This window comes from Poecilia reticulata, chromosome 19, assembly GCF_904066995.2.
Source record: "Poecilia reticulata chromosome 19, P_reticulata-male-v2, whole genome shotgun sequence".
NCBI classification, from domain to species: Eukaryota; Metazoa; Chordata; class Actinopteri; order Cyprinodontiformes; family Poeciliidae; genus Poecilia; species Poecilia reticulata.
In genome coordinates, this window is record NC_088848.1 from 18039447 (window position 1) to 18054664 (window position 15218).

Genomic DNA, 15218 nt, shown 5'->3' on the forward strand with positions numbered 1-15218 from the left:
TGAATATCCAGTGACATCCAACTGAGTTTATCGTTTAAAATTTTATTAGGGACAAATGCCAGAAACTTAGATTAAAACAATAAAATCCCGCATCACAGTGAATCGCCCTGGAAGCACCTTTAAAAGTTGGTTTAAATGAAAAGTTAAGATGAACAGTAAATGCAATAAAAAGGTCAAAAAGAAATGTAAAACAATGTATTTAAAACTACTGACTCATAACAATAGTTATGAGCTTATTCTTGTAAGGTTTGTGTAAATTTTACAAAATAATTTACTTTTTTTTATTATTTGTGTAAATTTGTGTATGCTGGTAGAGGCAAACCCAAAAAGATTACTGTTATAATTTCATTGAAACTTCTAGATCCTAATAGCGTGAATACAAACGTCCGTCACACTTTTAAATTTTTTATTTGTAAAAGATTTTGTCAGTGACATATCTTTTTCTTTTGCACTGCACAATTTTGCATTACTTTAAGTTGGACTCTGTATGTCATAGTCGCATAAAACTCCAATAAAATGCATTGACGTTTGAAACCAAATGTGCAAAAGTTCAAGGAGCTTTTCATCTCTAATACTTGAGTTTATTCTAGTGTTGTTGCATGCTGTGGAGGCATTTTCTGTACTGTGTTTGCAAAGACAAATATCCCCTCTAGTCATCGCAATTTAAGAAGTTATTTTAAGTGGAAGTCATTTGGGGTTTCTTAACAGTTGATTTCACTGTGAGACATAAAATATGATGCACATAAATTAGAAAAGAAAAAAAAAGAAAGTGTTGTATTCAGACACTATGCAGGGAACTTAACTGATGGGAGTTTTATTGTTTCCTAAAGCTACAGAGATAAACTCCAAGGGCTTGTACATATATTTCCATATATATCGCCCCTTCATTAATTGGACCAGCACTGCATTGTGTAAACAAGGCAATATGTTCTTAAGAACCCCCTCTTCAAAGTCCAAACATTTCCAGGTTGCCACATCGAATAACTTACTGCATTGTTAAAAACATAGAGACTAATCTCCCTTTGGTGAAGCTGGCAACTAGGTCAGACGCATTCAATATAAGCTGAAAATGAGCCAATGGGGAAATTAAACAGATCATCTGCTGCCTTTGTGAAGGCATGTGTGTGTGTGTGTGTGTGTGTGTGTGTGTGTGTGTGTGTGTGTGTGTGTGTGTGTGTGTGTGTGTGTGTGTGTGTGTGTGTGTGTGTGTGTGTGTGTGTGTGTGTGTGTGTGTGTGTGTGTGCGTACCAGGCTTGCTACATCTGTTTATTTACCCTGAAAAAGAGGTGCATTAAAATGGGCATCAACACACCTGCAGGTCTTGTCTTACATAACACATCTCAACTCTGCACCTTAGGGACTGAACATTTTACATACCATTCAAATAATCTGTTTACTCTGCTTTACCCAATGCACTGTGCAGCCCCTCCTTTATTTCTGCATGCTCTTCCAACAACTGGGAGACCTCAGGCTCGGTGCAGAACTGCTTTTGCTCTCTAAAAACACTGGCTTTGAAGGAGATGGTTTGCTGGGTATATCAACAACAACCAACCAACATTTATCAGAATTAGGATAATGCACATTTGCAAGCCACTACATCCAATGCAATAGAACTTCGTAAACAGTCAAATAAATGCAAGTAAATGCTATTTTGAATCTGTAACAAATACCTATTAGAATTTATAATGAAGAAAATATAGTTTTTAGTATAGTTTTTATCAAAAACTAAGGCCGATTGGAGGAGTAGTGTGTTAAAAAGCAATAAAACTAATATTTATAAGCTGTCCAGGTAATAAGCAAGCCCACTGATATAAATGGCTACTACTCAAACACTGCACCCTCAATCTAACCAGACAGAAGCTTTGTACGTGCTGCTGCAGATTCACTTACCTCAGGATGCTGGATGCTTAAAACCAGAAAGCAAAACTGAATACATAAGCTGCTTTCTGATTATTTCAGCATATAGAAATGTGGCCACATAGGGGCACTCATGAAGCATTGAAAATAAAAAACTGGGATTGTCAATTGCACCTTAAATATTAAAACAACCACTGAGATGGTGACGTCATAGCAAAAGTAACACAAGCCCCTTTTACAAAACACTTCGAAGCAACCAAGTCACACTCATGCATCATCTGTCTTGCGTAAGAACAAGACACTTTTGTGAGCTAGAAAAAAAGCAATATAGTGATGACATATGGTTTTGGTGGTTAGCCAGTGGCAGGATTTCAAAATTTACACAACACTAAAAAATACCTTCCAACAAAAAGAGTAAAACAGCTGTGTACGTTTCTATGATTCACGTAGGTACTTGATATAATTGCTTATAAAATTCAGGATTCCATTGAGGACAAAGAGTGTGAACTTGTGCTGGTGGTCAGTAAAAGTTCCATATTCACATGATTGTTAATTAGCCAGAGTAGGTCACAAACCAAAGCAGCCCAAGTCTAATCAATGGTTATTTATTAGACCATAGCAGCATAATTGGAAAATGCCTCAAGGCTTTGGCACTTGCTTTCAAATTAGAACGTGTGAACAGTTGGTTGAAGCAAATGCTTTCAATTGGTTTTAAAGCTTCTTTAGGGATCAACTCACACTGCCAAATTAGACAGCCAGAGAACGTCCAACAAATGACTGAGGTGACTGTTTTCACCTCAGTCATTGATTAAAAGAAAAGCGACCAAAAACATTAAGCAGCTATGACTGAGATGGGTTTTTGGCATTGTGAAAATTGTGTTTATAATATAAAGTGAAGATGGCAAAACCACAGCACACAGCAGATATTAAAGACAACACTGCATCTCCAAAGTTACAGTGGTAATAAGGCAGAATAAGTAGTGTAATAAATACACTGAAGAAGCAGGTAAACTCTTCATGAACCTGACTTGTATTTTCCTCTCATTATACCCTGTGGATAGAGATTGGCTGTGTGCCTGCTTCTAACACTTACAGGAAAGGGAAGGGAAGGAAATAGTAGTTGTCTTTTATCTGTTGCTGTTCACAGTTAGTTGCATATTCCTGAGTGGAAACGTTTTTTTTTTTAGTCTTATTTGTACAGAGATGCATAATCAGCTTTTTTTCTGGGCAATGCTGATTCCCAATTCCTGCTTTGACAAATTCAATTTTTCTTTCAAAGTACCATAACCTGCTGATCACCAGTCAGAGAAATGCCGCATATCAAGTAGTCAAACATCATCTCATAAAATGCCTCATTGTTTGCATAAATTCATGTGTCTACAATGATATTAGTGTCCTGGATGAACATGAGAAATTCTGACACCATGTCATAATTTTGAAATAAGATATAATTTGATCATTTGCATAAAACCCATACAAGATTCATAAGATTCTTACAACGACCGAGAGAATAAATTTCACTTGTTCCTATCATATTTAAAATATATTCGGAACGACTACGCTGTTATTCCGACACTTCTCATTACAGTGTTACGAAGACAGAAAGTAAAGCAAGAAAAGAAAAAAAATAAGTAGAATAGCAAAACAAGATTTTCTATTGCTGATTCCTATTAACCCTGCCAGAGACTGAGACGGCTCAATCCCCAGATGGTAGACATCCCCTCCACCCCCTGCAAACAGAACATGTTCCGCCCCAAGTACACACACGCGAGACAAAAAACTTTTTGTAAGACAATTAAAATGGCTTTGTCGCAAAAGCAACCCCACAGAGAGTCTGACGTCTTTGCGTTAGCGACATCAGAGGACGCACATAAAAATTGACAGGCTTTTTTGAGCAACAGTAAAGCAAACACTATTATCCAACCCCTACCTGACTGGCAACTTTTTTCTTTTTTTTTTTTTAGTTTAAAAAAAAAAGAGAAGAACCAAAAGAAGCCAAGTTCCAGACTGAGTTATGTGTAGCCTAAAGGCAAAAATGAAAGGTTGGTAATGCTAAATTAAATGATGCTTTTGACTGAAAACCTACACACACACATGCACGCACACACAAATCCTCTGACACACAAGGTAATTCCTTTGGTAAATTCCCGAGCAATCTTAGACAGGCTACCCCATCTGTCACGGAAGGTAAAGGTTCAGGTTCAGGATTGGCATGTGTGTGGCGTGTGTGTGTGTGTGTGTGTGTGTGTGTGTGTGTGTGTGTGTGTGTGTGTGTGTGTGCGTGTGTGTGCGTGCGTGCATGCGTGTGTGTGAGGGAGTGCGATACAAAGCAAGAGCAGGTAAAACCAAAGCCTTTCACAGACTGCCTGGCTGCTAGCCAGTCAATACTGTTTATCCAAGTTAGCTGGTTAGCTTATGGGCGAACTACACCAACCCTGTAGTCCACATGAAATGGAAGGAAGGGGTGAATAAACAACGAAATTATACGTGTGCATGTGACAACAACTCTATTTTATGTTTGAATGCAACCATACCTACCATGCCTCTTCTTAGGTGTTCTTAAGAGGAACAGACTTCTAATCTGACATTAGGACAGATGGGTAGTTCCTAATTCAAAGCAGAAGACTAAAGGGCGGGGGGTGGGGTTGCAAGAGGCAGGAGAAAAAACCTGGGTGTGTCTTGGTTACTACTAATTGGATGCAGGGGTAAGCAGCTAAACTAGCACTGTGCAAAGTGAAAAATGACACCAACACTTTTGAAGCGCATATATCCACTCGTAAATCATGGGTCTGTAGACATTCATGCATTACATTTCTGCTCAACTGAGAAAAGAGCTTAAGGCTGTAAAAAAAAAATTCAAGATGCACCACAGGGAAGCTTCAAGCTAAACAGCAAACATTTTAGACTAAAAATACAAGGTCTGAACAGATGCTCCTCTGTAGCCATGCTTCTAAGTCGCTGGGATCATGATGATGGGGACAAAATTTTATTCATCCTATTTTTGTTATTTTCAACTAATTGAGTCTTCATGAGCTATAAAAACTGGGTCTTCACATTTTCGTAATCGCTTATGGATTCTGACATTGTCCTTGTCTATTCAAAAGAGACCGAGAAGAAAAAGAACAAGGAAAGCTTTTCAAAGTAAGCTATTTCTCACCAGAAGGTCAACACTATCAGATTCTGGGGTTAAATAGAAATAAATGTGTGTAGCTGTAATCTACTCAAGCCAGTCATCTACTGACTATCAGTCTTTTTTTTGTTTGGTTGTTAAATGTGTGTTTTAGCACCACCTTTTGAACAGCAGATTTATGTTTGGTGTAGATGTGCAAAATCACTGCCATCAGGAAAAATATGGTTCTCCACATGGTTGTCTGTAGGAGTTGACGGACCATTGTGGGCACAAACAACACCATCTGTCGCGCAAGCTCCATTTATGAGTCTACCGGAGAGTATGAGTACAGTCCAACACCTCTGTAGCTCGTGACGCTTGAATCAACAGCGCACATTTATTAGCAACTCAAGAAATTGGTGCCAAAAAAACTGAATGCCTGCAACAAAAACTGGCAAATAGCGCTTTGCAAATATACTGATAGTGCCCTAACTTTCTCTGAGGTTGGTGAGGAAGCATGAAAAGAACAGTGGTGACACCAATCATTGGCAGAGAACCCTCACACTCTCTCCATGAATCTTTTAAACTGCTGCCATCAGTGCTACAACATCAAAAGCTGAATTGAGGTTAACATTACGTTACATTACTGCACTTGGTTTGTGTGTCTTTCTGCTTGTGGGTTCTATTATATATGTATTGAATGTTTTCACACCATTTTAAATCCCTGAGAAAGTTGTTTTACCAGGTGTAGAGAGTAGTTCCTGCTAGCCAGCTTCGAGAAGGCCTCCAAATGACAATTAGACAAGGTGGTGCTGTAAGAGGAGTTTATCATCTTTATCCGGCAGAAGGCTGGCTCACATGAATAGGTAGAGTGGAATACGACTGTCAAAAAAGTAGCACTGTCAAGTAATGAGGCAAAAGTTAATAAAACAGTAGTATTCCTTTGTGCCTGGTTTGTTAAATCATAACCACTCCTCTCGACCTTTTGCCTCTACAGTTTACATGTCTCGCCTCTGATTCACAATCAGAGATCATTACTGGAAGAGCTGACCTGTAATCATTTGCAATTGGAGGCAAGAAGTCCTTTAGTCTTTTGCCTCAGGACACTTTGGGAGAGAGAGAGATGGAGGCGTGATTTAAACATCCTCACAAGTAGGCAAACCAGTCTCAACCTGAATTAAAACTCCCCGGAGGGTGCGATGGAGTATGTCAATGTTTTAAGTTGCAATTAAAAAGGGTCCAAGATTAGTTATTTTTGGTCTGACTCTTGCGCTGCTTGGTTAGTAGGCTAAGTGCCATTAAAACAGGTTTTCAGATGTTGGATTTTTGGACATTTTTGGAGATTATTAGAGTAAAATCCATGTGATTCTATAATCTGAACAAATTTTTCCAAAAAACCATGTCGGTTCCATGTTAAATATTCTTGTTTTGGTAAAGTTCTCCATTCCCCAGTCGCACCTTTGGATAGACGGTCGACTGATGGTAGATAAAAAAGTTATCCAAATCCACTAACAAAAACTATAAAATAATGACTCCAACATAAATTGCTAACATTTCTTAATGAATAACAAAATGTCATCAGCTGGTATGTCCAGTTAATATCAAAAGGATGCCCACATCATTCAATAGATCACAACACTGTAGTCAAATGAGAGGCTTTGAACAGCTGAAGTGCTGACAGGCTTTATATTTGGCATGACAGAAGAAAGGGTTGGGTCATCTGCCTGTCCAAACAAAAACACATTGCAATCATGGAAATGTTTGAAAAAGAAAAGAAAAAGAAAAAAACTTTCATCTTCAATGGCCCCCATTCATGGAGGGTTACACAACAGTCAAAACTCCACTCCCTGTCTGGAGAGGGCAGGCTCTTTGGTTTTACTCACTTTAAGCGGGAGAGTGAGAAGCGCTGGACAATAGGTGTCATCTCCTGCAGACTTCAGGAGTCTATCAGTCTACAGCAAAAATGACTTGATATCAGGATTAATTGCCATAAAATGGCAACCTTGGCTGCAGCAGGATTAAGTCTTTTCTTTAAAAACTAGGAGTGTATCGATATGTCCAGCTCATGAGAATCAAGAGAAGCGGTATAAGCAATTTCCAATCCTTGTTTTCTGTTTTAATAAACAGAGTAAATGTTTAGTGGATTAAAAACTTCAGTATAAAAAACATGCATTGAATCCAATTCAAGTTGGAGCGCTGTTTAAAACTGAATAAGGTTTGATAAAAAAAATAATGGTTGTTAAAGCAACAAGAATAAAAAAAATCACCTAAAATCCAAACTCTTTGCAACATCAGATTTTTACATTGTGGATGTTTATACACATATTTTTATATTCTTTGAAAAACCTTGAGGGATTATATTTAATTTTAATGTGGTATTTGCATGCACAATGCCAAAAAAGCATGTTATATTCTATTTTAAGAACTGGAATTTGTTTATTTGTTTTAAAAATCAAACACACTAAACCCTGAAACCAATAAAAGCATGTACTAACTTTTCACTGTGACCATATATACAAACTGTGCTTGCATATGCTAAGCAGAAAGAGGCAGTAAGTCCACTTGTATTGACTGGGCCCTGACTTGATGTCAGCAGATGGCTGATTGAAAAAGAAACCTCCCGTCTCAGCTGCATGTGCATCAAGTCACCCCCGGTGGTGAAGGTAATCCCCTTCTGGCAGCTCCCAGCCAGCTTTACAGTGAGGTCTATCCAACCAACATTACAGGAGCTGAGAGCACAAATATCTTGTCATTTAAAGCCCTTTGTTGGCTGCACCGTGAAAAAAAAAAAGACTCAGTTTTGTGTCCTCCATTCTCGTGCCTGTGTAGTTGTCAAAAAGACTAAAGTTTGGCTAAATTACCTACATCTAGAAGTTTTAATATTTCATAATTTCTTTGTTTCACTGAAGATCACATAGTGCAGTAGCTCCCAAATCTTTTCAACAAGTACGATCCAAGTAAATGCCAAGTTTTCAAAGTACCACCATCTTTGCAGACTTTCTAAAACAACAACAAGACCTGGACTTTTTCAGTCATTGTTATGCCATAAAAACTAAGAAGAGAAAACAATAAAAACTACTTCCCATTAGTTCACAGTGGGTTTAGTTGAAGGATGCAGTTTAATTATTTGTAATATCTTTTTGCTTAAAAGTTTACATTTTCTGGTTTGAAGTGCAAACATTATTATAAAGGTCTCTGGGAGTTAGGCAGCCCACAATCCAATATGAAACTTGTGATAGCTCCAATAAAAAGTTTATTTGTACTTCTCAATATTTGTATCTCCAATCTTTTGAACATAAAGTACAATATATAGCATATTTTAGTGAACATGTTGCTTATAAAAAGACTGAAAGTGCAAAATGCAAAGAAAAACACTGTGGTCAGCTTTTATTGTTAATGGTAGCTGGTCACAGGGCAAACCAACTCACACTGGTTTGTTCTTGAACGATTCATGTGTCTGGCTTTATCTGCTTATTAGATTTACTTAGGTTTATTTATTTACACTTATTTTACAAATAACAATGCCATTTTGTTTAAGTTTCACTAACAGCGTCACAAGTAACATCAGGGGTAGACCTAACACAGTACCAGGAACTACTGATCTACTGCCTGCTCATTCCTTAGCCATCAATGAGGCCCTCTACCCAAAAACATTTAGAGCATGAGCATGTGCTTCTCTCTTCTTATGCACCCTACACCCTCCTTAAGGTTTTTCCTGAAGGTTTGGGAATGTTGGGTCTGCCTAACAGCTCCATAAAAACTAAAAACTACCTGACCTCTCCTAAGGATTTGCACTAATTGACAGGCTTTTGCCATCAGACCCACAATGAAATTTACAATGAGGTCAAGCAGTTGCCTTTTTTTTTTTATTAGGGTTTTGTTTTAATCACTGGGCTTGACCTCAATTTATTTTATTTTACTTTGGTAATGAGGCAAATAAAAGTGGGGGAGAAAAAACAACAGAAAAATGGAAGGGTAGCTTACAACAGGTGTCCACATGAGGAGTTTTGATGTCAATCTAAACAATATTTATGAACCAATTAAGTGGGACTCCACAACATAAGTAATAAAGGTAACGTTCTCAGTTAGCAACAATCTTGCCACATTCATCACAAGTTCCAGTATGGTAAGTGGCAAATGGCCTGTAATTGTATAGCCTTTATTAACCCCAAAATGCTTCAGTTATTCACCCATTCAAGCACAATTTCAAACGCTGATGGTGGATATCTAGCACATTGCAGCTAGCTGCCCTGTGGCTGTCTGTGAGCTACCAAGAACCGGCGCCACCGGGCCCTCCGACCACCTCCAGCAGGGACGGCAGCTGAAATCTCCTGCTCAAGGACACGACTATGACAGACAGACTAGTGGTTCAAGCCGAACATCCACCGGTTACAGGATGAACTCCTACCACCGTCGCCCTTAAAAACAGCATTTATGGGATTCTGATGGACTTGTCAGGTAAGATGAGGTTAGCAGAGTAAAAGAAGGTTCACTGAACAATATTAGGATGATGTTTAAACTACTAAGCAGCAGCCAGTCATGGCACTCAGTATAACTTTATTTTTGGAATGGGTGTTTCTGCAGCCTTTCAAAGGAGGTCATCACCACAGGCCAGTCAATCCTTACTCATCGACAGGGTTCTGTAAATAGGAGAGAGCGAGGGTCACTGGCGAAGCCCTCACTGGCAGCTGCAGCATCTGATCTGCTGCTGCTGCTGTTGGACATTCGTCGCTCAGTCCAAGTTGACAAATGAGCATGCCATTGATTCTGCCCTGTGACAGTTCTCCAGAATCAGCTGAAAGCCGCAGGTCCAAGTGAGAGCAGGACTGAGACAATGCCAGACAGGAAAATGCAACGGCTTCTCCAAGGAGATCTTGACGATGACTTTGAACAAAATCTTCAAATGCACAGCTCCATCTAGTTGCTGTTAAAAAACTAAAAATACCAATGGTATGCATCAATGTTGGCTATTATTTGCAGCTAATGTAAATGAAGATGTGGTATGCGAGGAACCTGATAAGGTAGGGTGACCACTGGTATCTTCTGTTAGTCCTCTGACTTTTGGATCAATCAGTTCTTCTAAATGATTAACTTTCTTCCAAAAATTAAATGAAACCTAATGTCAATAATATTTACTATCAATTTATTGCAAACAACAAAATAAAATGTCAACAAAAACTTTGACTATAATGCCACCTCCAACAAGACAAAAGTACAAAAAAAATTTAAAAAAGGAAGTTGTTTTGATTTTGTGCACAAAAGCTCTTCAAAACCAAGAAAACCAAATTCTGGAGAGAGGAGTGTCTTCCAGACTGAAAAGGAACTGTGTGCTTTTCATAATATTTATACCCTAAGTAGGGTAAGAACAATATAAGAGAAGAAATGAGCCAAAGTTTCTGTGAAGGAACTCCAAAACCTCCATGACTATAAGAATGTTTTACTATAAGCCTGTAAATTGGTCATACTTGAAAGGAGTTACCACCAAATGCAAGAATACATTTCGGGAAAAACTGCATCAGAGTTTTTGGGAATTAAGCCTTTGCCTTCATGATTCCTGACAATCATTAAAATCCGATGGGTTCAAGCATTAGAACTCAAGACCTACATCCGAGATATGGCACAAAAAGACTGGCATCCATAAGTGTGAGATAATGCAGCTTTTCTTGCCTTAAAATAATCAACATTCCAAAGCCTATCATTTTGACCTGGAAATAGTCCAGGACACCTTTTGTATTCAGCTCCATAAAATAGCAGGAAACTTTCTCCATCCCCTGTATTGTTGCCTGCAGCATCGTATCTGCAACGGATACACAGAGAAGTCCCAAACCAAGCAGAACCACTTTTAATATTCCCTGCCAAGTCGTGCCCGCTCACTGACTCCAATGTGTGTTTTTCTGACAGCCACTCCTTTGTTCCCAGAGCTTGTCACTGAGCAGTCGACCATCCTGTTAAAACCCAAAGCAGATAACGCCACAAAGAGACGCCGCTCCTGCTTCCCAGCCGAAGCACCCTTAGCTTCCCCTGGCTGCAGACGAGGACGTGCTCTGTCATTTATAACAACGCAACAGTAAAAGAAAATGTGCTTGTTGCCTGAGTTGGAAAATGTGAATAAATAAAAAAATTCCTTTTAAACCTCACAAGATGCAGAATCTGGATGAAGGAGTTTGACAGTGTAATTCGTTTAAATCATGTATGTGGCTTTCATTTTGCAGTCCACAGCCAAACCTGCTACTGTGGTTATTCAAAAAGAAAAAAAATAACCACAACCGCGGTAGCATTTCCAACTGGGAACAATAACTACACACCAGAGCATAATCTGTCTCTTCGGGCTTCATACTCACTGGTTTTGTTGCACTTGACTTTAGAGAGGAGCTTGTGAGCCTGCAGAAGATCTCCGTTCTTCACCGCCACCAGCAGGTCCTGTTCCTTCCCCATGGCTGCAGATGAAACCATAGATGCGCAGCTTCTCCACTGGAGAGCGGCAAAGCAGTTTGTTCCTCTGCCGCTCCAACAGTTCTCCAGGCAAAGGTGTTCAGCAAACTTCTGTCAGCATATTAACAGGTAGCTGTTGAATTAACGTCAGCGGTTTAGTTTCATCTAAGATCACGTTGATTGGTCAAGGGTGTAGCCTTCCTCTTGGAGCTGAAGTTTGGGTCCATTATCTCTGCTCAGTGATGACGGCTTAGTTTTCTGCGGAGCTGAGATGATGTTCATAATCCATCTCTGTTGGCATGAAGGTGGCAGCAGTAGCCCCACCTGGCATTACATTGCACATGGCCAGCTGAAATACAACATGGAGACAGTCAGTCTCTTTAAAAACACATAATCAATAACATAGTTACTAGGCATGCAGGCCTGTGAACACTTCTAAAATAAAAACTTTGAAGGGTGGTGTCACTAATTGAAATTACCACAGAGTTTTTTGAGCCTGGAAACAATTTCCCACTAAATGCACAAACAGCTGGTCTGCGAGAATGGGACACTTTAAATCTAAAAGTAATTTACATAAAAATATATAAATAAGTGACTTTTTATTAATATATTTATGCTTAACACAGAACTTAAACATGGGCAAGCAGCATTACTGCAGACAAAAAAAATTGTTTAGCTGTAAAATCTGAGGAGCAAATTTTCCTTTATGAGAAGTTTGTGAATTAGACAGAGGAACTCAGGTTTGCAGCTACAAAAAACCTTGAATAAATGCATTTATTGGGTCTATTTAATGTCTTTTTCAGGGCTAGGTACAGATACGGGTTCACAGAAAAATAAGCAAGTCTGTATCTGATGTTCAACAACATTATTATTACGATTTCATTTATTTATCTCACCTTTATTTATACAGGTAGCGCTGACTGAGACATGATGTCTCAGTTTCAAGAGGGACACATTTTAAACAGTCATTTCAGCTAACTGAAAAATGAAACTGTAAACAAACCAAAAATACAGTGACATTAAAAACACTGTATGCTTTCTGGGTTGTCATCTGAACATGTTTTAAACTCTTCAGTTTAACTAAGCTGCACAGCTTCAGGTTCGTTTGACTCCTTGCTAGACTTTGACTCGCACTTGAAATCTATTCCTCACTTTTGTTTTTTCCATTTAAGAATCATTTCTAAAAACTACACGTCATAGTCTCTGGAGCAGTTCAAGAGAAAATTTTTCATGCCTTTGGGCCGTCGCATTTACCGTACACTCCTGCAGTTCTCTTTTTGCTAGTCTAGACAGATGATTAATTTCACTTCTGCAAGCTACTCAGAACGCAGCAGCCAGACTCCGTACGAAATCCAACAAACTCATATCACTCCGGGCGTTATACTTTCTACACGGGCATCCGGTGGATTTTGGAAATCAGTTGAGGATACTTATACTCACTAAGTGGCCAAGTTCAAGTCAGCTTTTATGCAAACACTCTTCTGCTTCAGCCTGTGATTCCAGAATGTGATCTGTGGCTTCATGGAGAGCAGTTGGCACCTTGTAGCTTTGTTTTGCTAACTCTGTGGACTGAAAACCATTTTGATCTGTAATGTCAGTGCATGTTGTGACTTTGTGTGGCTCTTTATAAATTAGGTTTATTTACTTAAAAATCAAAAGAACTTTAGTTGCTACCTTAGTTACTGTAGTTTGCTGTGCTTATGTTGTTTAGGTGACAAATTTTGTATATATTTTAAATAAATTCTTTCAGGGGTGAAGCATTAAAGCAGGCACCCCATATACTATGACTAATGGAAATATTCCTCAACAGCAGGGTGAAAACAGGAGCCATTTTTCAACCAGCTGAGAGGCAGTGTGCAGCAGCAGGTGAGGGAGGAACGGTTCAGTATTATTCTCCATACAGCAGGAGAAATTTCCAGCCACTCCACCATTTTTTCTCTTATCTAATAAAAAGGACATTAAACGGCATGAACTGAAATCTGGATAATTTTAGCGGCTTTGAAACAGGAACTTTTATCACCTCAGTGTACTTTTATACCGCTAACTGTCCTTCTGACGTTCCAACAGGACAAATCTCCCACAGTGAATAAGAGCAACAGCTACTTTTAATGTTCAGTCAATTATTGGTGAAAGAAGTACCTGAATCGAATGAAAGATTTTTTCTTCCTTACTGCCAATTATACATTTTAAACAGGAAAAAAAACATGAGTAAAACAATGATAGATTAACTTGACACAGCCTTTGTTTTCAGAAATGCAGGAAACTTGTTCTGTCACAAGCCAAAAACTAATTTTCTTCCTCTTCCTCTGCGGTAACAAGGTCTTGCTAAATTGATAACAACTTTGCTAGAGAATCTTCTTTTGTATTGTGAGGCATTTTACTAGTTTGTGAAGTCTGACAAAGAGGCTTAAGCTGTAATAGCGACATAGTGAGTCGCTCACTGCTGCTTAAAACCAACGAAAATCTTCTGTGCAAAACCACAACAAAAGGAAACTAACCAAACCAAAAGAAGTGAGGGCATAAACACTGTCTCTGGGGATTTGTCTTCTTCTGCCTTTGACAGAACATCAGGCTGGAATTAAAAACAAACCTGTGGTGCGGAATGGTAAACAAAAAGAAGAAGAAGAAGGATACAGTAGAGCAGAGTCGGCTGGTGATGGCCAAGAAGCATGGTTCAGTTAGTATCACTTCAGATGGTGGTCCAGCACTGTGGCCCTGCAGCAGATGCCAATGCATGTCTCTGCACTGACACATGATCTAAAAGCAGTCAGGCACCTTGCCAGGCCGTAAACAACTGCACAGATCCTGCTTAACATGGGACAGAATGTAAACAAGGGCTCCAAATCTGGCTTGGTATCCCTGGGCAGCTACAGTGGAACTGCACTGATACATGATAAAGCACGTAATCTACTCTAGAGCAACTTCAGAGTCGCAACAAAGATTCATCCAAGTGTTGACTCCTTATATTCATATATAAATGTGTGTGTTCGTATGTGTGTATTCTACATTCATAAAACAATAACTACGTAAATACGTAATGTGTGATTTAAAAGTTATTTCATAAGTCCCACATGTCGCACGAGGAAACAAGTACATTTGTGAAGGATTCTCGGCAGCACCTCAGCCAGTGGTCCCCCTCACTTACTGTCCCTTACTGTCAAGATGTTTCCAGTTCCGACTGGATAAGTCAAACTCCACTGCCATTCCCGAACACCTCCGTTCTCTAATGAAGTCGGTGCCGATTTTAGCAGGAAAATAATAGAAAGTAAAGCAGAGTTCTCACCTGATGTGGAGACGCAGCCGAGGAGCGCAACTCACTGAATAACTCACTGAGCCGCACGAGACTGTGGAGCGTCAAGCGGAACAAAACGACACGAGCTACTTCCGCTTTGCTTTGAAGATAATCTTCGTGATTGACGCGTCTAAAGAAGTTTAAAACCCCGTTTTCTTGCTAAAATTTTTTAACGATAGCTTTGTTTTCTACAAAATGTCTCTGATGCATGCGTATTGGGCTACCTGTGAATCATCTAAGTGTTTTAAATCTTTAGTCTCCATATATTTGTAGATTAATTCTAAAAGCAAACTGTAATGTCTGTAATCTGTTTCCTGTCATGGCTATAACTTTCCTAACTTTACAGTACCGTTCAGCCTATTGCACTTAAATACAAAGTGGATCAAACTACAAGTACTGTCTGTGTCGTGGCATACTAAAAAATAAGAGTTTATTTATTATATTTAAACAGTCAGTGTGATGAGAGTGACGTCGAAAAATGCTACTATTTTGAACATTTTAGCTCACACCGCTGCTTTGCCGTAGGTG

General features: G+C 39.0%; 1 protein-coding gene across 6 annotated transcripts in view; it reads right to left on the reverse strand.

Annotated features, from left to right (window-relative positions):
* The window catches only part of caskin2a (CASK interacting protein 2a), a 51103-nt gene extending 36318 nt beyond the window's left edge, over positions 1-14785 (reverse strand). For 2 of the 6 annotated variants that reach the window (XM_081600924.1, XM_081600919.1), the window contains exons 1-2: positions 14682-14785; positions 11308-11747 (exon numbers count right to left, since the gene is read on the reverse strand). In XM_081600924.1, the coding sequence (XP_081457050.1) occupies positions 11308-11419 (112 nt within the window). In that variant the 5' untranslated portion in view covers positions 11420-11747; positions 14682-14785. Of the gene's footprint in view, positions 1-11307; positions 11748-12838; positions 12984-14681 lie in introns of those variants that run through there. The other 4 variants (XM_081600925.1, XM_081600921.1, XM_081600920.1 and 1 more) reach the window with 3 other exon arrangements.
* Between the last annotated feature and the right edge of the window lie 433 nt (positions 14786-15218).